At 41.5% G+C, this 25,127-nt stretch overlaps 1 protein-coding gene across 2 annotated transcripts in view; it reads right to left on the bottom strand.

Moving 5' to 3' along the window:
- Window positions 1-25,127, bottom strand: part of ULK2 (unc-51 like autophagy activating kinase 2) — a 77,558-nt gene that overhangs the window by 45,446 nt on the left and 6,985 nt on the right. For both annotated transcript variants that reach the window (XM_075013605.1, XM_075013606.1), the window contains exons 4-10: window positions 11,090-11,122; window positions 10,623-10,659; window positions 8,373-8,546; window positions 7,129-7,202; window positions 5,896-5,997; window positions 3,156-3,214; window positions 1,768-1,850 (exon numbers count right to left, since the gene is read on the bottom strand). In XM_075013605.1, the coding sequence (XP_074869706.1) occupies window positions 1,768-1,850; window positions 3,156-3,214; window positions 5,896-5,997; window positions 7,129-7,202; window positions 8,373-8,546; window positions 10,623-10,659; window positions 11,090-11,122 (562 nt within the window). The remainder of the gene's footprint in view (window positions 1-1,767; window positions 1,851-3,155; window positions 3,215-5,895; window positions 5,998-7,128; window positions 7,203-8,372; window positions 8,547-10,622; window positions 10,660-11,089; window positions 11,123-25,127) is intronic.

Raw genomic sequence — 25,127 nt, 5'->3', positions numbered from 1 at the left:
TGCAAAACTTTCTATTAGGTGCATCACCTACTATAAACATCATCACTGACTTCAACAAAGCTAATCCCTGTAGTAAAAGTCTGCAGGATCAAGCACTTCATTGGGTTTTTTTTGGTCTGAATAACGTAAAATGCTTTTGTGTTTGAGATATCCTACACGGATCCTGGTAGCAGAACATAGCGAATTAAAAATATTTGTAATATGAAGAGGGTCTTAAGAATTTAGTGAAGAATTCAAAAGCCTGCGGTGAATATTCTCCTCCACATCCTCCTTATTTAACATACACAGGAATGACAGAGGCCAAACTATAATTCAGCTTCACATTTTCATAAATGATATACAATGCTTCACTCGTGTGCAGTTAAGTTGTGATGGCACGGTTTCAAAAGCAGAATCCATCAAGTTGTATTTATGACATAGAGAGTAAGTAGCACATAACACATTCAGATTTTGAAAGCTCACAGCCATGTCTATTACATTTGGGACCAGATTATTTACTGCTCTTTCTATGCTTTGCTAGTCATCGGCAATTCTTTACTAACACTAACTGTAATCTTAAGAAAATATAGAAAAATCATACCAGGCATAACAGATACTTGGAAACTCATTCTCTGCCAAATATGAACAAAGCTAGTGTTACAGCAGTCCTTCACAATCCTTCTACATACACACACTAATACAAGATTCAGCTCAAACCTGACATGATCCATATAGCACTGTTAAGGGTGAGCTGACAGACAGCATATACTTTATAAGGGAAAACAAAGACAGAATCCAATTTTGGAAGTTGTATTATTCTAATCAAAGTGATATGGAAAATATGTTTTCAGCAAATATAAGCCAAAAGAACATTGTAAAATCAAACTATAAATCACCATGCCATGAAATTCAAGGTCTCTCTCAATGAAAGTAGCTGCAGCCATTCAAAAACGGTCTACAAACCAAGCCAGACAGAAACACACAGCTCTCCTCAGCATACAGCTACCATGTGTCAGCTGGTCAGTAAGAGATATAAATCTGGCTTGGCAGAACAAGGATTTAGTCAGGAACATTCCCAAACAATTATAGAGGACAACCAGACATTAGACAAGACATGCTATAAATAGTGCCCCAACCCACTATTTCAAAGCTCCTTTTCTTTTTTCATCATTAACATTTAAATGTTTACAGGTTCTATAACATTGGTTCATGTTTAGAATTATTATTTATGAAATTCCAGTTCTGAGAAATGATCCGGGAAACATAAGCAGAGCATCAGAGGTTGTTTACCACTTAATAAAATATGATTGGCTGCTCCACAACAACCATTCTTAGGGCAGGTATCCAACACCAGAGGAGCAACCAGCAATTTAAAAACGGAAGTTGCCCACTCTCAGTTGTTTGTTTTCTATCTACTGCCACTTTTCCCTTGACCGTGACAAATTAAACACTGGAGAAAGAGACCACAATTGATAGTGATAAGCAACACCAATCCACATTTTATAAATGGTCTTAGAAAACAATTCAAAGTCATAGGCGTGGATTTGTTTTCATGTAGATATGAAGACATTCCTGGTAAGTGACTTGGATGTTAATTATCTACTGATTTGTGGCTAAGTACACAATGCCCCCTGAGATGAGTGAGCAAAAAACCCAACAAAAACAAAAACACTTCACCTGTGTCTGTACTCAATTAAATCAGGTTACTGGAAAATTATTCTGTACATAAAGATCAAGTTTAACGGAGAAAGTAGAGTCCCTGGAAGTGTTTATTAAAAAGTTACATACCAAAGTCCATTCTATCTTTTTGATTTCTCTGAAGTAAACCCAACAGCAGATCAGCCAGATATGCTGATGTTTCCCTAGGAACACTGTATATAAAAAGAAAGAAAAATAAATATGCATTAGTTTATATTAATATTATATTGCAAACCAGGAAACCAACATTCTGGAACAATACTGCATCTTCACGACCAACATTCGGCTGCCTTACAGAGGACGCACATTTGGACTCAGCAGAGCAATGAAAGGATGGTACATTATACGTACCAGGCAATACATTGCTCCCAAGTCACACAGCAACATTAAATGCCAATTGCTACTGGGTCCTGGCATCACAAAGGAAATGCAAGTTGGGTGGCAAAGAGGAAAAGAGTAGTTCCAAGACAAAGGTTGTAAGAACTCAGCTGGTCTGCAATTAAAATCAGGCACAAGGAGAATTTGTACTTGATAAGCCTGGAGTAAACTAAGACTTTTAATTTCAATATATTAAGTTAAACTCAATCACCCTTACCCGATAGTCTTCTGCTTATTCACCTTTCTTAGTGGAGTTCTCAGCTCCATGAACTGACATACGAAAGAGACTTCCCATGCAAACACAGACTTTGAAGAAGCTCTGCATTTCAAAGTCTTTGGATGAGAACTACAGAGTTTGGCTGTTTTTCCCAAAATGACTAGTAATTTAGGACACCTCACACTGAGATCCCAACTTCTGACACCTGAAAAGGAGTACTGCTCCAAATTTCCAGAAGAACAGGCCCACTTAACAGGTCTTCAGATGAGCACTCAAGAACGAAGGCACCCAAAAAATAACTACAGGTTGAACCTCTCTAATCTGGCACTCTCGGGATCTGACCCCATGCTGGACAAGAGAATTTGCCAGACTAAGTTCAATATTGTCTAATAGCATTACAAAAACAAATGAAAAACAAAATAAAACCAAGGTGAAGAACTTTACATAGTATTATGCTCTGAAACAATTCCCAGACCTGCATATGATTTATACAGCAAACCTGCATTAGAAAACAAACAAGAAAACCCAACCATTTTCTGTCAGCCTGCAAACTGCATCTGACACTTGAGGCTGAAGCTGGATGATCTTTTTGGCTTATTCATCAGTAAAGATATGGCAATTCTGCTGTAATGCTATACACAGCTAACTCACTTGCCCACATCTGTATTGGCTCTGTAGAACTAACAAGAATAGTAAAAAATGTTTTTGTCACTGAAGTCAGTAGATATGATCTGACAGGCACATATAGCAGATGTGTTGGGTGAGATGGTTCCTTCTTTATATGATTTCACAAAGAGACTATAATTGTATTTTAAAAGAAGATGTTACATCCAAATCACTTGGTTTCCACAAATATACAATTACTATCACAAAATAGACATACCTAGGAATCAGATTTCTGTTTTTTTCATAAAACATTCTCAAGTCTTGAGGACTATTGGCCTGTCAAATAAAAAAACATGCATTTGTTAGAATACTTGCTTCAGCAGTGAGATCTTTGCATATGCACAGAAAAAAAGACTTGGCCAATTCAAGTGGATAAGTGGAAGGAAAATTGTGATGGTTTAAATCGTAATGGGAACTTTCTGAGTCACTACAGGGGCTCGTCTGCATACTTGGCTCAATCTAATGCTTGACCTTCCCCCCCACCCCTCCACTCTCTGATTTGCTCACCTTGATTATCTTTTTCTGATTTGTCCTCCTCCCTTACTGTTTTTGGTTCTCTGTGTCTTAAATATTGAGTCTGTTCTGGTCTGGCTATGGTCTGAAGAAGTGGGCCTGTCCCACGAAAGCTCACCTAATAAACTATTTTGCTAGTCTTTAAAGTGCTACTTGACTGCTTTTTGTTTTGATAGTGTATAGACTAGCACGGCTTCCTCTCTGTTACTAAGTGGAAGGAAGTTTACAGTATCTTAGGGAGATATGAGCTAAGAACACAATTTTATTGAGTATCCTTGGGTTTATGCATCCCTGACTACTGAAATGTGAGCTTCCTTCTCTTCTGAGTATCCACAGCCACCTGGTCCTTGAAGCACGAATGTCCTTACTCATACACAGAATACACAGTTGTAGAGCACCTAAAAATATGGGGCACTTTGTCTTCATGTCCACCCACCCACTTCTTCCTATCCCTCTTCTGTGGCTCTGCTCCCTCTGGAGAGGATCCAGTTAACTTAAGAGAGAAAAAACTGTCATATGTATTAGCAGAAACCTGTCAAACAGCCACTCAAATGGTAATGAAGTCATTTAACGGGCATTTTCCAACCCCAGGTGTAAACAGCCAGTTTCTGAATTTATTGTCAGAACAAGAAGTCTTGTGGCACCTTATAGACTAACAGATATTTTGGAGCATAAACTTTTGTGGGCAAAGACCCACTTCATCAGATGAATGAGTGGGGGTGGTGGTTTCAGAAGAGTATTTAAAGAGTGGGGTCCCAGTAAAAAGGAGGGCCAGAGTTTTCAGCAGTTTCCACCCCACCATTAACCTTAGCTTGGACCAGTCCACACAAGAAATTCACTTCCTGGACACTACTGTGCAGATAAGCGACGGTCACATAAATACCAACCTATACCGAAAACCCACAGACCACTATGCTTATCTACACGCCTCCATCTTCCATCCAGTGCATACTACATGATCCATTGTTTACAGCCAGGCACTAAGATACAACTGTATTTGCTCTGATCCATCAGACAGAGACAAACTTCTACAAGACCTTTACCAAGTTTTCCTCAAATTACAATACCCACCTAAGGAAGTGAAGAAACAGATTGATACAGAGCCAGATGGGTACCCAGAAGCCACCTGCTACAAGACAGGCCTCGCAAGGGAAACAAGAGAACATCACTGACCATCACATACAGCTCCCACCTAAGGCCTCTCCAGAGCATCATCAGTGATCCACAACCCATCTGAACAATGATCTTTCACTCTCACAGACCTTGGGAGGCAGGCCTGTCCTCGCCTACAGACAGCCTGCCAACCTTAAACAAATCCTCACCAGCCACTACAAATCACAAGCCAGTGACTCTGGGCCTGGAACCAGCCCCTGCAACGGTCCTCGCTGCCAACTGTGCTCACATATCTTCACCAGCAACATCATCACAGGACCTAACATCAACTATACCATCAGGGGCTCCTTTACCTGCACGTCTACTAATATAATATATGCCACCATGTGCCAGCAATGCCCCACTGCAATTTATATTGGCCAAAATGGACAGTCTCTCCATAAAAGAATAAATGGACATAAATCAGACATCAGGAACGATAATATACAGGAGCCTGTGAGAGAACACTTCAATCTCCCTGGACACTCAGTGGAAGATTTAAGGGTGGCAGTCCTGAAACAAAAAAATTTCAGAAGTCATATGCAATTTATTTGCAAATTTGACTCCATTAACCAAGGATTAAACAAACAGAGACTGGGAGTGGCTCGCAGTTTACAAAGACAGCTTCTCTGCTCTGGGTGTTAATATCTCCCCATTAGATGCTGACAAAGGCTCACATCCCCCTGTCTGAGCTGACTTGTTTTTTCCTCCTTTGATCAGTACTGTGGGTACTGGGCCATTTCCACCTTGCTGAACAGACCGTGTCACCTCTGGCCCTCCCTTTTACTGGGACTCCACTCTTTAAATACCCCCCTGAAACCACTCCCCCCACTCATGCATCTGATGAAGCGGGTCTTTGCCCAAAAAAGATTATGTGCCAAAATATCTGTTAGTCTATAAAGGTGCCACAAGACTTCTTGCTGTTCTTGAAGCTACAGCCTAACACAGCTACCTCTCTGATACTTGAATTTACTGTGTTAGAGTTCTACAGGACCTTATTTTAAAAGCAGATTTTAAACTATTTCATTAGTCTGTTGCCGAAGACAATAAAAATCACATTTCTTGAAAAAAATCATCCTCTCCCTCTCCAGAGCTGCCATCAGCCACAGGGGCACCAGTTTAACCGTACTGGAGAGGGGCCCAATACTTCCTAAGGACAGCCCTGTCCTGGAGAAAAACCAACAGCAGACTAAGAGGACCGCATGCATCCTCTAGGATGACTGGCAATGCCACACTGCTTCTGTCAAATGAAAGTGACCGTGCAAATGAGAGGAGGGGAACATAAATCTAACCTGAAAAGGTGGCTTCCCAACAAGACACTGATAAATCACAGTTCCTATGCTCCACAGGTCTGCCTTGGCATCATAGTGTTGTGACATAATAACCTCAGGAGCCTGGAAAATACAGGACAATTACAGAAAGGACTATGAAAGACTGCAAGACAATGGTACAAATTAAATAGTTCCCATTTATCATACTGCAGTAGGATGATCCCACAAAACAAACTGCAATAACTGAATGTCCAGATTACCACAACCAAGGTCAATATCCCGATAAGACAAAGTATAACATTTTAGTCTATACCATTCTCAGACAGACCCCACGCTGTTTACCTTTTAAACTCTGAACACATGCACTATTGGGGGTGAGGGGGCAGAAAGGAGGGGAGGAATAAATCTTGGGGTATTACTTTGGGAAAAGGAGGGAATTTGTATGCATGGTGATATGTTAATTGATTACTGCCTCATTCTTATACACTGCTGTTTATTAGCAGATCTCAAGTGCTTTACAAAGAAAGCAGTGCCACCATTGTACAGGCAGGGAAACTGGATACACACACAGGTGACAACTTGTCCAGTGTTACCCCACAGGCTAGCAGGAGTGCCAAGCTTAGAACTCAGGTCCTCTGAGTCCCAGTCCAGTATTTTATATACTAGACCACACTGCCTGGGAAAGACAAAAGGCAGCTACAGTGACACTGCTACCTGGAGTGATGAGTATGAAGGGACACTACACAAATGTCATTTTCATTCCAACTACTGAAATTATATTTACTCCAAGTCTCCTTCCCATGTTTGCAATCGAGCTATTTTCCCTTCCTCCCACTCTGACTCTTCTTATTCCACACAAACTGGGATTCAGGTAGTGTCCTATTTCAGTAGGCAATACCAGAAAGTACAAAGCCAATTAGCAAAAAGACTCTAGTGCATCAAGTAGTATGCAAAAATCAACATGTCTCATGATCCATAACACCACACAGATTACTTATTATAAATTTAGCAGAATATTTCTGTACTGTATTGCCAAAGAATGCTCAGGTTTTTAACTCAATCCCTCATTTTAACATACCCTACAAGCCTCAAAAGAGCATATGCTGAAGGGATAGTGAAAAGGTAAATTGTATGTTCTCCTTAACATCTTTCTCATTAAACAGCATGCTCTCACCTGCCTCCAGATATCAAATCCTATTTCTTTGATAACAGTGTGTATCAAATATAGCATGCAGCTTAAAAACTGGCACTCACCATGTACATAGGGGACCCGCACAAAGTGGCAGCCATCATGTTACTATGCAGGTAACGAGCAAAGCCAAAATCAGCTGTTTAAAGAAATACAGTGTCACTGGAAAGAAAAATAATGCTTAAACCTATGCAGTCTGCAAAGCATTTATCCTTCGTCATCTCTTGTAATCACCAGTTAGAGGGAAAATTAAGTGTAGCATCACAAAATGTCAGCTTAGTGGAGTAGCAGAAGGTTGTGTTATAAATGGGAAGAGAAGCAAGAAGGAACAATGCACCAGTCTCCCTAACAGCAAGCCAAGAAATAGCAACAGCACCATTTGTACACACTGCTACTCAGCCAACTCTCCAGCTGCAGAGTACACTGTTTGGCATCAGCAGGAAAGGATTAAAGTTAGTTACTAAATATAAATGGTTCATTAGAGTGATGAATACACAGTTTGCTTAATTAAAATCACATCAGGTAAAAGTTTGGAAATTTAAATTTCAAATATCTGAATCATTCTGCACAAACAAGAGAGCTGCAGAATAACCAAATATATCAACAAGGATAAGAATTTGCCCTTTCTGTACTGATTAGAAGACGAGAATGAATTTGTCGAAAACAAGAGATCTGTTTAGGATATGCCCTAGTCCAACAAAAAAGAAACAAATTAAGAAAAAAATGTCTGTTTAAATGAAAACTCACTGCCCTAATTCATTGAAATGGAACATTTTCAGAAATTAAGTCAGGGTAGGGCAACAGGTATACAGAACAGTTCATATCGCATTTCAATTACAATCCTATACCCCTTCCTAACAAAAAAACTACACATAGAATCTCTTTAAAAAGAAGTCTTTGGACTGCTACTGCCAAAATACAAACCACTGATTCACACAAATTCTCAAATGGTCTAAAAGTTAAGCAAATTTTTAAAACTAGAGTGAACCAAAAGACTCATGTTTTCTCAATTAAAATAGTTTAACAGAACCATTAATCAGAATGATTTTATAAATGTTTCTTCAGTATACCTGTAAGAACAATTTTAATAAAAATGTTCATTACAATTCAAGTTTCTTAATACTGAAACCCATCTGCTAGCATACATTTCTAGCATATATTTTTCTCTTCAGATTTGTGTGTGATTTGCGGGAATTTAATGAACAAATTCCTAAAGCAGAACCCTGCATTTGACTGCAATATAAAGCCACAATCAAAACAGGATTTCTCTGCATTTGAAGTTTATCTTTTAAGGAAAAAAAGAATTTACCTATTTTGATTCGTATGCCACTGACGCTTGACTTCCTACGACTTGCATAAGACAACAAGATGTTCTGTGGTTTAAGATCCCTATGAATTATTCCCTTACTATGTAGTATACGCATAGCAGCTGCAATCTGCTGGAGGAAAACTCGGATGGTGTCTTCACTAAGCGTTCCTTTAGCTGAAAACACATGAGAAAATACCACCACCTGTAATTATCATGAGCAAAATGGAGTAAAATGTAACATACTGAGCTTCACTGGAATTCTAAAAGAAAACCAGTCACATTCCTGCATTCAATACATAACAATGGCATTTTCAAGTTTTTCTATATATGAATAACCTCCAATTACACATTTAATATGCATTTCCACAGCTACAGCACTAACAGTATTTCTGAATTATCTGTATTTACAGTAGTCTACCCAGCTTTGTGGTATTTTGATCATGAAACTTGTCATTATTGCAGAAAGCTCAACCATCTGAACTATAGAACTATAGGAGCAAAGCAACAGGAAAACAGTTTATTAAACATTAGAATTGCACAAGTATAAAATATGTGCAAGACCAAGCTACCAATGTTAAATCCTACACCTGTTCTCTCAATTAAATTACATTCCATGCAAGGCTAAGTTACACTGGAAACAACATGCATGCATGGCAACCCTGCTTTAAAGAAAACAAAAGCTACTGTGCAGCTCTTAGAAAGACAGATGACTTGTGTAAGGACATACCATGCAGTATGGAAAAATACATAGGTTAAAAAAACAAACAAAAAGCAAACAAAAACACACCCACGCACCACTAAACTTATGGTCCAACAACCTCTCTTTGAAGTCAAGTGGAGTGTTTCTCCAGTAATTTCAAAAGGAAGAAAGATCAAGCCCTTAGTATAGCCCAGGTGTAGTTATAGCAGCTATTGGTACACAAAAGTCCTTTCAGCAGACCCAGACCAAGGGAGGGAAACACCCTCAGCCAGCCACTTTCACTTGCCTCACTGCCTGCTTCTTAGCAAGCCAGCCTGCAGGAGAGCCCTAGGCGTCTCGCTGGGAGCAACTGCAGTTGAGTGCCCCAGCGGGCAGGCTTCTCTGGACTGGACACCCCTCTGGCCATGGACCTGTATGTGCAGCATGTCCTGCACGGCTCCATGTTGTGCCCTTGGTAATTGGAATACTTCTTCCATTAGATTTAAGAACAGTTACCAAATGTAAGTACAGCAATACTGGGTCAAAACCAATGGTCCCTCTAGCCCAGTGTCCTGTTTCCAACAATGGCCAACGCCAGGTGCTTTGAGGGAATGAAAACAGGAAATCAGTAAGTCCACTCTCAGCTCCTGGCAACTAGTGGCTAGGGAAATCCCCCACCATCACAGTGAACATCCATTGTTGGACCTATCCTCCCTCAACTTATTTCCTTTTTAAACCCTGTTATAGCTTTGCCAGAGGGTGCTGTGATGGCCAATGAGTTCCACAACCTGTGGGCAGTTTGAAGAAGTACTTTCTGTTTTAAACCTGTTCACTATTAATGTTATTGAGAAATTTCACTAGAAAGACTATATTTTTGAAACAGGTGGTGGGAGTGTAACTTACATTAGAAAGTGGAACAACTGACAGGAATTTGTAGGGTGCATACAAATTAATCCACGTTGCTAACCAAAAAAACATGACCTTCTGGCCTAATATTCATAGTAACTTTCACCTTACTAAGCACATTCGCCTAATTCAGCCACACAAGAGCTCTCCGATTTCCTGTGTGCTTGGACGCCACAAAAGAATAAGCTTGAATATCCTGGAACTTAACCAGAAGTAGTAAATTGGATTGCTTTTATATACAGGATTATAACAGTTTTTCCATTTGCTTTTTGTATCAGGAAGTGCTGAGTGCTAAGAAATACCTCGAAAAGAAAATAGTCACCAACACACACCCTCATTATACCTTTCTAAAGGTGCAAACTCCTCCTTACACTTGGAAAATGAGTTAAGTAAAAATTGGTTGCAACATACTTAGACTTCATTTAAACAGAAGTCACTTAAGGTATTCAACATTAGCTGCTTCACTATAAAAGTGACCTTTAGAAAGCAGGACTTAAATACCACATTCTGCATCTACACAGTTATGAAATTACATTAGCTTTATTAGAAAAAACACACCTATGAAATATCTACATCACAATCAAAAAAGAAATACTGATGGTTTTACAATTGCAGAGTACAATGTTTAGCATGACAGTGTACTGAGACACATGATAATCAAATACCTTGTAAGTAATCTGCTAAATCTCCGCCATTACAATACTGTTGAAAAGAAAAAAAAGGCTTGTATTGAAAATGTACATGGCTGAACGTTCACTCTCTTCATTAGATGTAAATTTTAATTTCTTATATGTTTTTCATAATAAAAATCTAGAAAATCTTTTCCAGCTGTTTGACTTTAAAATTATTTTTGTCAAATAGTCATAGCTATCAATTCTGGTATATAATGGAAACATTCCATTAAGAATTACAGCATTGTGAGAGAAATGCTGCATAATTTATAGAACACACACAATTCCTATTGTCTTTAACAGAGCATATGAAATTAATGGTCCAGCCTTCAAATTTATAAATTTCAGATGGGTAAGTTTACATTGCAGGTATATCTGCTTAGTCAATCCATTTTATTGCATTTTTGTAAAGGAAGGCTAAGTCAAATCTAATTAAACAAAAGCCATACACAAATACATACCTCCATTACCAAAAAGACACAATTGGGCATTTCCTGAAAGAAAAGCACAATGAATTTTATTTAGGTAGATGACAAGAAAGAGCCTTCAAAACAAAACCAACTGAGAAAACCAACCAACCAACCCTGCGCTAACCAAATGTAGTGTTAGATCTTCAATTAACTGAAATTATCTTACCCAAAATCGATACGTTTTAGTGTACCAACTGAAGTCCCAAGTCCTTAGAGATTTTATCTTTTTAAAAGTGCTTACTAGTTCTCATGAGGATTGCCAGACAATGTCTATCCACATAAAACGCATAGCAAACAGAGCAACAGTGTGTACATCATTCACATATGGTTCCTTTAGCCTTCATATCTACTCAGTCCTTGACTTCTCAGCCAACACTACATTAATAAGGTGTCTCCACATACTGGACACCCCCTTAAGTAGACACCAGTCCAAATAATCAGCCATTATATAACATCTGCTGGTTATAAACATCCTGGGTCAAATTTGAACTAGTGGCCACAGTAAAAGGCTGCCTAAGATTTTTCCAGAGCCAGCCAATCCTTTCTAAGGCCACATCTAAATACTAGCGAGTTTCTTCAAAAAAGCCAGGGCTCTTCCACAAAATCCCACAAAGTGTCTACACACAAAATGTGTTCTTTCAATATTAAGTTGGAAGAACACAGCACTTTTTCCAGGGTCCTCTTCTTCTCCCAGATAAGGAAGAGCGCTTTTTTTCCAAAAGATTCTTTCAAGGAAAAAAAAAAGAAACACGTAGATGCCCCAGGAGCCCTTTTTTCAAACGCGCAGTCCTCATGGCACCAGATTTTTTTTTATCCCTGGGCTGTTATTTTGAAAGCGCAGAGGCCACACACTCTCTACCAAAAGAATATCAATTTTTTCAATCTGTGTTTTTGTATGGGGACGTGCGCTATCAAAAGAAAATTCCAGAAGAATTTCTTTCAAAGGATCGCTATAGTGCAGAAGTAGCCTAAAAGAAATTTCAAAGTAAGGTTCCCAGCTCCTCAGCCAAATAAGCATTGGTCCTGCCTCCTGAAAAGCTGAAAGTCACTCACAAATCAGTTTGCCAAATGCCTAGAATAAACTGGATATCTGAACGGGCTATCAAACTCGCAGGGTACTTAACTCAGGCTACTTACATACCTCTGGAAATTATCTCCCAAATGAATCCTGGGCTGAGACATGCCCCAGATGCAGATTTAAGCATCTGGCCACAAGGCTGAAAACTGATACGGCAGCCCTAGTGAGATTTTCCAAGGTTCTCATCTCTTTGGAATTGGGAATCTCAGACTGGTAATTGGGTAAGAGTTATTCTGATTAGCTAACCCCCATCTGTAAATTGTACATACTCTTTGCAAGTCGGAATGCAACTTATCATGCTTTGAATTGTGGAACTTTAGGGAAAGTCTGTTCATCTGACCAACAGCCAACCCAATTTGTATGCATTGGTAACAGCGCACTGCAAAACTGATATTTCTATATTAATTCATTCTCAATTTTGTAATATGCTTCTAAACACCACAGGTGTTCCACGGCTTTTAATATACAAACAAAACTTAGTCCTTGTCTCAGAATTTGCATTTTGATCGGATAATAACAGTAGACAATGCAGGAAGAGTCAGAGGGAGCTGGGAGAAGGTAATAAGTGAGAGGGAGAAAAGAATGTACAAAAACCTCATGATTCCTCTAAAGCAGCACAGTGAAATCAATCCCCGTGCAATGGAAGTGATGTGAAGGGTGGGGTGGTTTCAAGGTCTGTTGAAAGGTGTTTTTGAGGAGGAGGAAGGTAGCACACCCTACAGCAAGCATATAGAACTTGCAGGCCGCATGAGGCCCCATCAAATTTTTTTTTGCGGCCCCAGGGGCTAGGTACTAGCTGGGTGTGGAGCCCCACCAGCAGCTCCAGCCCCAGGGACCTGGCGAAGGCCGGGGAAACCCCGGCAGCCTTTCCAGCCCCCGGGCCAGGAGCCAGCCAAGGTGAGAAGTACCCTAAATTTATATGCAAATTAAAAGTTATTATATTTGAACAAATAATCTTATGCATCAACTTTTATGAACTATTAATATTAAAAAAATCAGTTTCATCCTAATTATTGAATTCCCAATTAAAATTATTGTATTGTATTCAAACAAGACCTGAAAAATTATAAGATACACCTAAAATATAATCTATAATAAATTACAACTTTCTGACAGAAGATTTTCTTTGGTGGCCCTGAAAGCAACATCTGTTTTTGTTTGTGTGGCCATCAGTAGGCTTTGAGTTTGGCTGCCTGCCCTACAGGATAAGGGACATTCCACATTTGGAAGCAGAATTATACACAGAGGCACTCGCTGATTTACGAACACATCGACTTCCGACCATTCGTACTTCCGACCAACCTCCAGCTCATGCCCCCATGCCCCCCAGCTCACCTCCCCCAGCAGGGGGCTCCACCTGCATGCCGGGGGCTCACCTCCAACACCTGCAGACCAGCTCCAACCTTGTGCCCCAACCCCCCCCGTAAACCCAGGCCTTGACACCCCCCCCAACCCAGCCCCAATCCCCCCAACAGCTGTGTCGTCCTAGATCACAGCAAGTGCAGGGCTCCAACCTGGACCCCACTCAAGCACCCCACCCCAGATCACCCCCCTTCAAACCCCCCCCCCACCTGGGGCTCCGACTCCCAGCACCCGGCGGGGCTCCGACCTCCTTTCACTCTACAGCCCTGCACCAATGGACCCCGCCCCTGTTGCTGAAATCCCCCACTCAGCTCAACCCCTGCCTCCTGTGGCCCTGGCTCACCCCCTGCCACGCTTGAGGCTCCGCCAGCATATGCGGAGCCTCTACTCCCCCTGCCAGCTCAACCCACCCCTGCCGCAGTTCCCCCTGTTCAACCCCACCGTTCATTCCCCCGCCCCCATCTCCCACAGCCCCAGCTCCCAACCCCCAGTGCTTGGGGCTCCAGCCCTAACCCCTCTACCCACCAGCCCCGGCTCAATACCCGCCCCAACTCACTGCAAGCATCAGCTCAACTGCCCCCTCCCACCACCCCTGCTGCCCTAACCCACCCCAGGCTTAATCCCGCTGCCTGCTCCCAGGGCCCCAATCCCTCTCCAATTTACATGAAATTCGAGGGATTACAGTAGAAGGGTATTTCCGACTTACGATCAAACGGAGTTACGACCAGGTGTTCGGAACGTAACCTGTTCATATGTCAGGAACTATCTGTACATATACCAGTACCAAAAAGGGGTCAGAAAGGGCAGTATCCAGCAAAACAGCAGCTGTGAAATTAGTCAGTCTTTTCTGTACTTACGTGAAAATGTGTTAACTTTTTAAATCTGAGCATACAGTCACGAACTTCTGTTCAACTATGAAGTGATTTTTCAGGGGTTCACTGACAACTGGTAAACATGATTGTTTTTTCTTGCTGAGAGTTCAGTGTACAACAAAAAATTGGGCTTTTATAAGCCTGGTCCAAAGACCAACGCCATCAGTGGGAGCCTGTCCAACGACTTCAAGAAGCACTGGATCAGCCCTAAAACAAGGGAGCTGACTTGCCTAAGTGTGACAATCAAATAGTACATAACCTCTTATGGGTCTGGACTCAAATTCCAAAAGTATACTACAAATGAGGGAAAAAAACCAAGATTCTCCGCTGTATATGTTTTTTCATTATGATAAGGCTTGTTTAAAGCTGAGCATTTCTATTCCTGCGTAGAACAAAATGAAGCTTTTCCTCAATGACCCTTGACATTTCAGCCGGTATCATGAACTAAGACTGAAAAATGAAAAATTACATAAGAACACTGAAAACAAATTACTGACAAATAGTAACAGCATTCTAATTCTTGGAGTTCGTTTTTACAGAAGGTTCTTAAGTTCTATTCACTTGAAAGATGAACTTGATATTTTAATAGCAACAGAGAAGTAGCTGTCAGTCTACTCCAACAAAACACAACAGCAGAAATGTAGCACCCACTTCATCAGATCAATCTCCTTTCCAATGCAGACCGACATTTATAAGTACAGAGGTCAAAAAAAAGAAAAGGAAACCTGCAATAAAAACTGACAAATGAAATACATAGACTGAAGATGGGGGTTGCTGAGTGTCCTGTCCAAGACACCAATTACCTGAACGCATTACAAGGACTGCTTCCCTTCCTTTGATGCGCGTAATTATCTCAAGCAGGACACAACATCCCCCACCTCTCTGCCCCCGCCTTTAGTTCTATGTACTTGATTTGTCAGTTTTTATTGTAATTCTGTATTTATAAATGTCAGTCTGTATTGGAAATTAGATTGATCTGATGATGAGCTTTCGTGGGACAGACCCACTTCACCAAATAAATAATTTTGTTAGTCTTCAAATTGCAACATTTCTGCTGCTTCGTTTTGTTAGATACGTTAATGTTTGTTCCATACAGAAAAAGGCAGCTGGACAGAGGAACATGAGACAACTGCTGAGGGACATGGCTGAGGACAAGAGACTGTGTCAGGGGAAGAATTGGCTTCCATGGCCTGATGGACTGAGTTAAATTGGACTGAGCTTTTTTTTTTTCCTGAAATCTTAGGACTTACCCCAAGAGGGGCAAACTCCTCCGTAACTGTATTTATTTATGTTGACAGATTAAGACTCTTATATGTTATGGATATTTGCCCAGGGGTTACATATTGGCTAAAAATATAAATTTACAAAACACATGTATCCAGGCAAGGCAGGCTACGATCTATAGTTGTTAACCACGTTCAGTGCTTTTTATTGCTGTAACCCATCTCTGCACTGCAGATGACTTGTGTGTTTTATTTCTCATCCTATGCAATTTGGCTGTTAATTTGTTGTAAACATTCACTCAATAAAACTCATTAACCTACTCTTCTCAGTGTAATACCTCCTACATTCTCTGTGAGAACTGTGTATTGTGTGGATTTTTGAGTGTGGAAACTTGGCGTAGTAGCTTGCTTCAGCCACTCCATGCATCAGCTTGGTAATGCAGTGTTTCCAAGACTGGTACATGTCTGGCTCCTAGGCACAGGTACAGGCATGGGCGCTCCACACTGCCCCAACCCCAAACACAGGGTCTGCAGCGCCTGTTGGCTGGGAACCACAACCAGTTGGAACTTCTGGGGCAGCACCTGCAAGTGTGGGCAACGCACAAAGTCATCTGGCCCTTCTGTGTAGGAGCCAGAGGGGGACATGCCACCGCTTCCAGGGGCAGCACAGAGCCATCCATGGCGTTCAAGCTCTGGGAGTGAGGGGGAAGAGCAGGAAAGCAGTGCAGATCAGCAGATTCATGGCACTCCAAAAGGTGTTGAGAGGGAGAGGGAGGAGTAGGAAGTGTGGGGCTCCCGAGCCCTAGTGTGTGAATCACAGGTGAAAACCGAGAGGGCTGCATGAGGCCTGCAGCTTTTCCATCACTGGGCTAGAGACTGGGAGTGGCTAGCTCACTGCAAAGAGTAATTTGTCCTCTTTTGGTATTCCCACCTTCTCATCAACTGTTGGGAGTCAACAACATCCATGCTGATTGAACTGACCTTGTCCACACTGGTCAGATCATACTGTGCTCCAACTCTTGAAATTCTGTTTCAATTGTCTTGCCCTTTTACAAAGCAATTCCTCCCCCATCAAGTTCCACCATCTACTTTCTACTTGCAAATAGAATGATACATCAATGCTCCACTCATGGAGAAAAAAATCTGAACAATCTGGAACAGAAGATTTCACTGTATTTGCAAGTCAAGCTATGCAGTTTTCTTTGTGCAAAAACAGCAACTCATGACAAGATCCAACAATCAGTTAATGCTGGTTATTTATTCACTGAAGAATTAGACAGCCAATTTTCCAGAATTCCCTGTGAAGCTGTATCTTTTCAACTGAAACTGCTCTGTTCAGAAATAGGAGGCTCTTTAATTGTCCCATGAAAGCAACTGTTCCTTCTCCAACTAAGCAAGAGAAATCTAAAAAGTGGTAGTTTAATATCACTTAAAAATCAAAGCAAACACAGTAATGCCACAAATATTCAGACACTCCCCTTAGACTGCTGGGGAGGTGGCTGGTGCCAGACAGCGCTGGATCAGAAACACACATTTTTGTACATGGGAATTTGAGAAAACTGGGCTGGTTTTTGCAGTTTCCACAGCCACTCTTCAAAAGCTAGCTGCCCACGCCGAAGGCAGCCCATGTGTCCCTTGTGGCTATTAGTAAAGGATTTCATTTATTTTCTCTGGGAAACAGTAGAAAGTGGCAATGGATCAAGATTACAAACTCAGTTATTTGGCAATCCTCTCCCCTTCACCAAACCCGTTGACCTTAACTCAAAACGTCTCACCCTCAGAGAGCCCCAGACCAAACACCGAACTGAATTTCTGTTTTGTCTAAGTTCATCCCCATCAATTCCTACAATATTTAAATTTTTAGAACTGTGTATATGAAATGTAGTTTTAAATGAAATTTCAACCTGTCTCTGCTCTAGAGTTCAGACAATTTATTTGGAGACAATCTATATTACTTAAATCAGTGGGGTCAGTCTCCCACCTGCTTGCCTCATGGCTTTGTTTTTAAAACATGTTTTCACTGTCTTTGGTCTCACTTTCTTTACTTTACTTTGAAGATATAGTCAAGACCATAAAACCATCTGTGCAAGAAAGACTGGACTTAGGCACGATCTACCCAACACATTTTAGGAACTTATTTCCAGCACACACACACACACACACACGTAATTCTTTATACATTCCCCATAGATACACCACACAATATTACTGACTAGACTTACCAATTTGCACATCCACCTTACATAACACCTTTAGCAGTAGTAGGCATCCTTCAGTCTGCATAGACTATGGATCACGCCCTTTATAGTTTCAATTGAGGACTTCATTTACAGCGCCTACTGTGACTGTGAAGACCCACACAAGAGTGACAGTCCTTGCTGCATCTCTTGCAGATGTGGTGGGTGTCTGGCAAGTCCTTAGTGTGCTTTCTGTGCGCTTGCTTCTCCTCTGCTAGCTGTCTGATCCTCATCTCGCCCTTCTGAAGGCCCTTGTGTAACCCCTGCCTCCATCTGCCGTGGTCATCTGCTAGTTCTTCCCAGTTGTCCAGCTCGATGTCTACCTCTCTGAGGTCTCTCTTGCAGACATCGTTGTAGTGCAACTGGGGGTGTCAGAGAGGTCTTTTGCCAGAGGCTAGCTCACCATACAGGATGTCTTTTGGAATCCTTCCATCATTCATCCTGTGGACGTGGCCAAGCCAGCGGAGCCGACACTGCCTGAGGAGGGTGTGCATGGTTGGGATTCCAGCTTGCTCGAGGACGGCGGTGTTGGTCACTCTGTCCTTCCATGATATTCCAAGGATGCGCCTGAGGCAGCGCAAGTGGAAGATGTTCAGCCTCTTTTCCTGGCGGGCATACAGGGTCCAAGTCTCGCTGCCATAAAGGAGGGTGCTGGGGATGCAGGCTCTGTAGACTTGCATTTTGGTGTGAGTGTACAGCTTGTTGTTATTCCACACTCTTTTGCTGAGTCTGGACAGAGTTGTGGCCGCTTTTCCGATCCTCCTATTTAGCTCAGTGTCCAATGACAGGGTGTCAGTGATGGTGGACCCGAGGTAAATGAACTCGTGGATGACCTCTAACGTATAGTTGTCAATGCTGATTGATAGGGATTCAGCAACATCCAGACCGAGTACGTTTGTCTTCTTTTGGCTGATGGTAAGCCCAAAGTCCTTGCACGCTTTGGAGAACTGATCCAGCAGTTTTTGAAGCTGGTCTTCTGTGTGAGACACTACAGCAGCATCGTCTGCGAACAGCATGTCTCTGATGAGGACTTCTCGCACCTTAGACTTAGCTTTCAGCCTTGCAAGGTTAAACAGTTTCCCATCAGATCTTGTGTGCAGCAAGATGCCCTCTGTTGAAGATCCAAAGGCATGCTTCAGGAGGAATGCGAAGAAGATCCTGAACAATGTCAGAGCAAGCACGCATCCTTGTTTGATGTCACTCCTGATTCTGAAAGCATCCAATAATGCGCCGTCATATTGGATGGTTCCTCTCATGTCTTCGTGGAACGACTGGATCATCTTGAGTAACTATGGAGGACAGCCTATCTTGTGGAGCAGTTTGAACAGACCATCCCTGCTGACCAAGTCAAAGGCCTTGGTCAGGTCAATGAAGGCTATGTAGAGTGGCTTCCTCTGCTCCTTGCACTTCTCCTGCAGCTGCCTTAGAGAGAAGACCATGTCAACGGTAGACCTCTCTGCGCGGAATCCGCACTGCGATTTGGGGTACACCCTCTGCCAAGGATGACGCGAGCGAACAGTTTACCAGTGATGCAAAAACGTCCTTCTGACATGCAACTATCATAGTGCTGCGAATGATCTGTATCACAGTCTAGTTTGCTCCAAGCTCAAGCCGAGACCCAAGAAGCTGTACCGCTCTAAACCTGCTGGAAGGCCCCGCATTGACGCCAGAAAGACAGCAAACTCTTGAGAAAGCTGAAAAGTTCAGAGACACCCTCCAGGAAAATCTGCGTAGCAGGCCTGGGGGCACCGATGTGACATCCAAATGGCAACATCTGAGAGACACAGTTTACAACATGGCCTTTTCGGTGTTTGGAAGAAGAGCTAGAAACACGAACGCCTGGTTCGAAGCTAACTCCGATGAGATGATTCCAGTAATTGAAAAGAAGCACGCTGCACTCCTGGTCCGTGTCTACACGTGCCCCAAACTTCGAAATGGCCACGCAAAGGCCATTTCGAAGTTTACTAATGAAGCGCTGAAATGCATATTCAGCGCTTCATTAGCATGCGGGCTGCCGCGGCGCTTCAAAATTGATGCGCCTTGCCGCCGCGCGGCGCGTCCAGACCGGGCCCCTTTTCGAAAGGATGCCGCCTACTTCGAAGTCATGGGAATAAGGGGACTTTGAAGTAGGCGGCATCCTTTCGAAAAGGGGCCCCGTCTGGACGCGCCGCGCGGCGGCAAGGCGCGTCAATTTTGAAGCGCCGCGGCAGCCCTCATGCTAATGAAGCGCTGAATATGCATTTCAGCGCTTCATTAGTAAACTTCGAAATGGCCATTTGCGTGGCCATTTCGAAGTTTGCGGCACGTGTAAACGTAGCCCTGGAGTACAAACGCTCACCGAGCCAGAGTACCCAGCAAGCACTTAGAGCGGCCAGAAGAACAGTACAGCAGACAGCCAGGCGCTGTGCCAACAACCACTGGCTCCAGCTATGCAGCAACATCCAGACCTGTGCTGACTTTGGTAAACTCAGAGGAATGTATGAGGGTATGAAGGAGGCATTAGGACCCACCCAGAACAAGATGGCACCTCTGAAATCCAAATCTGGTGAAGTCATCGCTGACGAAGCCAAACAGATGGAGTGCTGGGTTGAGCACAACTCCGAGCTGTACTCACGTGAATAACATCTTTAAGACACAGATTATCACAACAGCAAGTTGCAGCAATGATTATGTTCAACCTGATAAACATTATGGTATAAGGGTCCGTCCTTTAGTTGGCCTGAGGAGTCGCATGATGTAATTATACTTGGATCTGTCCCTACACACTGCTGTTTGTTTTAGACCACAGTAGAGCTCTAATCCTTCATATACAACAACATTTTGCTTTCACTGGTGACATAGTTACCTTCAAGTTTCTTCATAACTTGTACCCCTACTTTAGATACAAGTTTGGATGAGATGCTAGAGCACAATAAAATAAGATGGGAAAAATACACCAAGATTTGCCATGTACAGGTACATCTGTGTTGTTTCACATGGTTGTTTAAACAAAGTTAGCTCCATTGCAAATCTGTTTTTTCTCCATAAACTAAGGCAGTTATGTAGTGTTTCTGTAACCGCTATTTCTAGATAAGGGCTTTTTGTGTGTTTTGGAGGCCAAATAAAATAGCTAGTAACAATTATTATTTCAGATAAACTTTCTTAATCATAAGTGGGTACCGTTAATTTAAGATGGATGAATCCTTTCCACCAGTCAAATGAGTAGATTCAATGATTCACAAGGAGACTTTTACCATCTGATCAAAAGTCAGACCTAGTTCACATCCTGTCAGCAACAATTTGTCGATTGCTGGCATTAGATTGACCAACCATACAGAGTATTTGAGTTTACCCCAAGCTCAATCCACCAATACAAGATCCCTAATATGGAGCTGAACTGGCTCATATTACCATCCAAATTCACAATAGATTTATCTCGTACACATCAAGCAGTCAACTGTATTTTTGGACACCAAGAATAATGTAAACTCCATGCTGGGATACATGCAGAAACCTTTTGAATTATTTTGCTGATTAGCAGAACCAGTCACATCCTCCATTATTCCCCTCAACCTATCTTTGGTTTGACTTGCTGAACAGTGAGTAAGACAAAGCATTCAAAATGAAAAAGTACAGTGACCCAATGTGTTACAGACCTAACATTCAAGAAAACTGAACTGAAAGCTGGTTTTGAAAGCTCCTTTTTCAACATTTATAAACAGATTTCAAATTTACAAACACATCACAGAATCATTACAGCTGTCACTGTTCCAGCCGATGCTTCTACTCGCTTTAGATGAATAACATGCATAACAAATTTATGTCCTGCTAGTCTATTCAAACTTATTTTTCCTTTACATGGTTTGCTTCACTGTCTCCAGTCCCCCTTTTTGCAACTGATGCTCCTGAATTAACTGACTCAGGGTTTCTCAAGCAAGGAGAAGTGAAGACAGAAAATACTAACAAAACATTCCAGATCTTCTGAAAGCTAAATGCATATATTTAGGAGGGGAATATTATGTATTAAGTCAATTAACACTCACTCTCTTTTAATCCCTGATATTGAGACGATATCTCATGATGAGGAATGAATAAAGTCCCAGCCAAGATCAGGGGTGTAGCACAGAATAAAATATTTCCATTTAGAACATATTCATTTTTCAGAAAGCAAATGCAAGTCAATATCCAAGAACAGCAGTTGTGGGCATTGATAAACTATAGCTCTAGTTATATATTCCAGATTTCTTTTGGTTTATAAGTGTGTTCTCTGTAATGAATTAACATCTGCAGAGAATAATCTTAAAGGGTTACCAATTATTTTAACATCCAGAAGAATAATTTCAGTAAGGACCCTGTTAACATTCCCCAGCCTCCTAAAAATGGCAGTAAATCAAATGGATATTCTCTTGCTTTATTAGTTCCAAACACACATTCATGACCTGAGTCCCAACTGTACGGACATCTGCCTGACAGCTTGTATACCTATCATCTTCTGATTAACCAATGAGAAAATTAACTTGACATAGATGTCACAATTTCTAGACCAAGCCTATTTCTCACCCCTCTGGGACACTGAAGTATTCGGCAAAAGCCGTAATGATTCAGTTAATAAGAGTTTGATCAACAATATTTAGCTATTTCTCATAGCAATGCAGTCATGGGTTAAGATTTTTGCTGTGTATACAGTACTACAACAATCCTCCACTTAGGTCCAAACATTTGTTCAGTCCTGCCTAAACGTTATGTCTTAGACAAAATGTCAGTTGACATCTAACTCTAGGATCAAATAGCATACATACTGACAATTACTCATATAAAAGAGCAATCAGCCATGCAAAATGTACTAAGATAGCAATGCCAGTCACTTTCTGCTATGTAAAATGCTGCACTTAACAGCTATAGGAGGAATTAAAGGGAGTAGTCTTAGAATCTATGATTCTAGTCATTCTTAGAATGATCTACTACTTAATACAAAATACTGTAAAGACAAAATTATGTCCCTGTCACACCAAACATCTGCCTTTCACAAATGATTCCACTGCACCTACCCACTTATCAGTGCTTGAAATAGGGCCATAATACGCAAACTGTAATAATCAGGCACTGCAGGGTAAGTTGAGGACAATGTATTAGCCTTGCTTCAACAGGATCAAATAAACTTTCAAAAGGTTCTCCTTATCTCTCAGTTCTGTCTCACAACCCACCAATTTTAGATCCTACTTCTACCTCATTCTTCAAAGGCTCGCAATATGGCAGTGAGTCTTCCAGCTACTTACTCCGAAGTTGTGTGATTTACAAATTGAGATTCTTGCGTGACTTTTTCAACTTTTCTATTTAAAAATACATGACTTTTAGTTGCCTGCAGCCTTCTCTTCAAAAGCTGATTGTATTTTCCACGGAGCTGCATTCCCAACAATAGGGAAGTCAAGGAAATAGAGTATTTGGAACTTATCACCCATAAGGGTCTTATTTAGTAGGTAGGAAATGAACTATTTAAACAGTGCCTAAAAGCTTGTGAGGTGTCTCCCAGAAGAGAAAACATCTTTACCCTAAGAAGCTTACCAAACAGTATTGGATATGACACAAGATGCCACAGAACAAAAGAGTAAAGTGATGTAGGTGAGAAACAACAGATTACTCAGTTGTTCTGTGAAGTTACTGCATAACATATTGAATCAAAAAACTTGTATGTTGAGAAATGAATATAAAGCATACACTTCTTTGTGGCATCAGAGAAGAAATGGATTTTGGGAGTGATTTAAAACAAAGAAGAGAGGATTGTGGTTTTGTGGACCAGCCCAGAAATAGTTAAGGGTCTACATGGAATGGCTGTGCTGAGACAGTGGAGCAGGAACAGACAAGAACCAGAGAAACACACAGCTGGAGCATCTTACCTTAGACGTTGATGCTCTGAGAAGAATGCTGTGCTGAAAGCACCAGACAGGCACTGAGGCCCATGCTGAAGTGCGACAAGAAATAAAAAGGCAGTTTCACCAAAGTAGGTGCTGGAGCAAGCCCCAGAAGAAGCAAAGAACAAGAATGTGCTAGGGTGACTGAAGCAACCAACTCAAAAATTTAGGTAGCCGTGCCAGACTGAGTAAGTTGTGGATAAATGTAGTAAGGGTACACCACTAATGATGCTAAAAGAGAGTGACACAAAAATGCAGTCTCAACAGGAAATTTCTTCCTCAACTATAGTCTAAGAAGCAACTGATTGAAATGTTCAAATGTTAGTACTTACATTTACGCAGGTAGCAACGCACTGCGGCCAACATACTGGTGGGTTTGTGCTCCGTCTTGCTACCACTGCCCTCAGGGATGAGAGGGAGTGCTAAGGGTATTCTGGCCACCAGTAAACTAAGCCCCAGAAAAGGGAAACTCTGCAAAGGCAGTATCTTTAAAGAAAGGTTATTTCTCTAATAACAGACCAGAAATCAAGGATTTCTGATCTGCTATTCAAGCAGCAAACTCCAGTCTCCATATGATGAATATTTTTACAATAGAAGCTTGATTATCACACATCCCTCAGGAACAGGGGTTGCAGAATAGTCAAATTTGCTGGTTGCCTGGGGCGGGGGGGGGTAAGGGAGGAGCGCCCCGCTGCTGCCAACCTCAGCAGTGCAGCTGACCCCACACAGCAGCCAGCCCCAGGACAGCTGCCTTGAATGCCAGTTAACAGAATGTCCCATTTATCTGAGTGCCAGATCACACAGCTTTTACTGTTCCTACTCCATTATGTCACTACTGCCAACATGTATGTTCCACTTTTATTCAGATGTCTGACATTTTAAATAACTTTCTGAATGATAATTTACTAAGACAGAAGCAGTTTAGCTCAATGTAAAGGATCCATCTCCATTTGAAACACGCACTTTCGCTAAAAAAGCGCAGCCTAAATATAGCTCATTCTAAACAGAGACTTTCCAATACAGTACATTTTTGTGTATCAATAACTATATTTTTCACTTAAGTGACAACTTTTACGCAAGGATCTCAATGCATTTTACAAAAGGCAGGTTAAAACTTTGGGGAAGGAGGGTGGTTTTTTTTTTTGGTTTTTTTTTTTTTGTTTTTGTTTTTTATTAACTGTCAAGATCCGATATCAGGAGTCTCTGTTCCTAAAGCAGGAAAGACAGGTTCTTAATGCTGCTTAGGGGGTTGGGAGTAATCCACTTTTCAGCAAGACCTAGAAGGTTGGACTCAAGATCTACAAAACAAATATAATGTTACTTTTAATTGCAAACTTAAAACTTTAAAAATAAAGGCAGAACTCTCTCA

This window comes from Carettochelys insculpta, chromosome 19 (assembly GCF_033958435.1).
Source record: "Carettochelys insculpta isolate YL-2023 chromosome 19, ASM3395843v1, whole genome shotgun sequence".
NCBI classification, from domain to species: domain Eukaryota; kingdom Metazoa; phylum Chordata; order Testudines; family Carettochelyidae; genus Carettochelys; species Carettochelys insculpta.
This window is presented reverse-complemented; position numbering and strand designations above follow the sequence as displayed.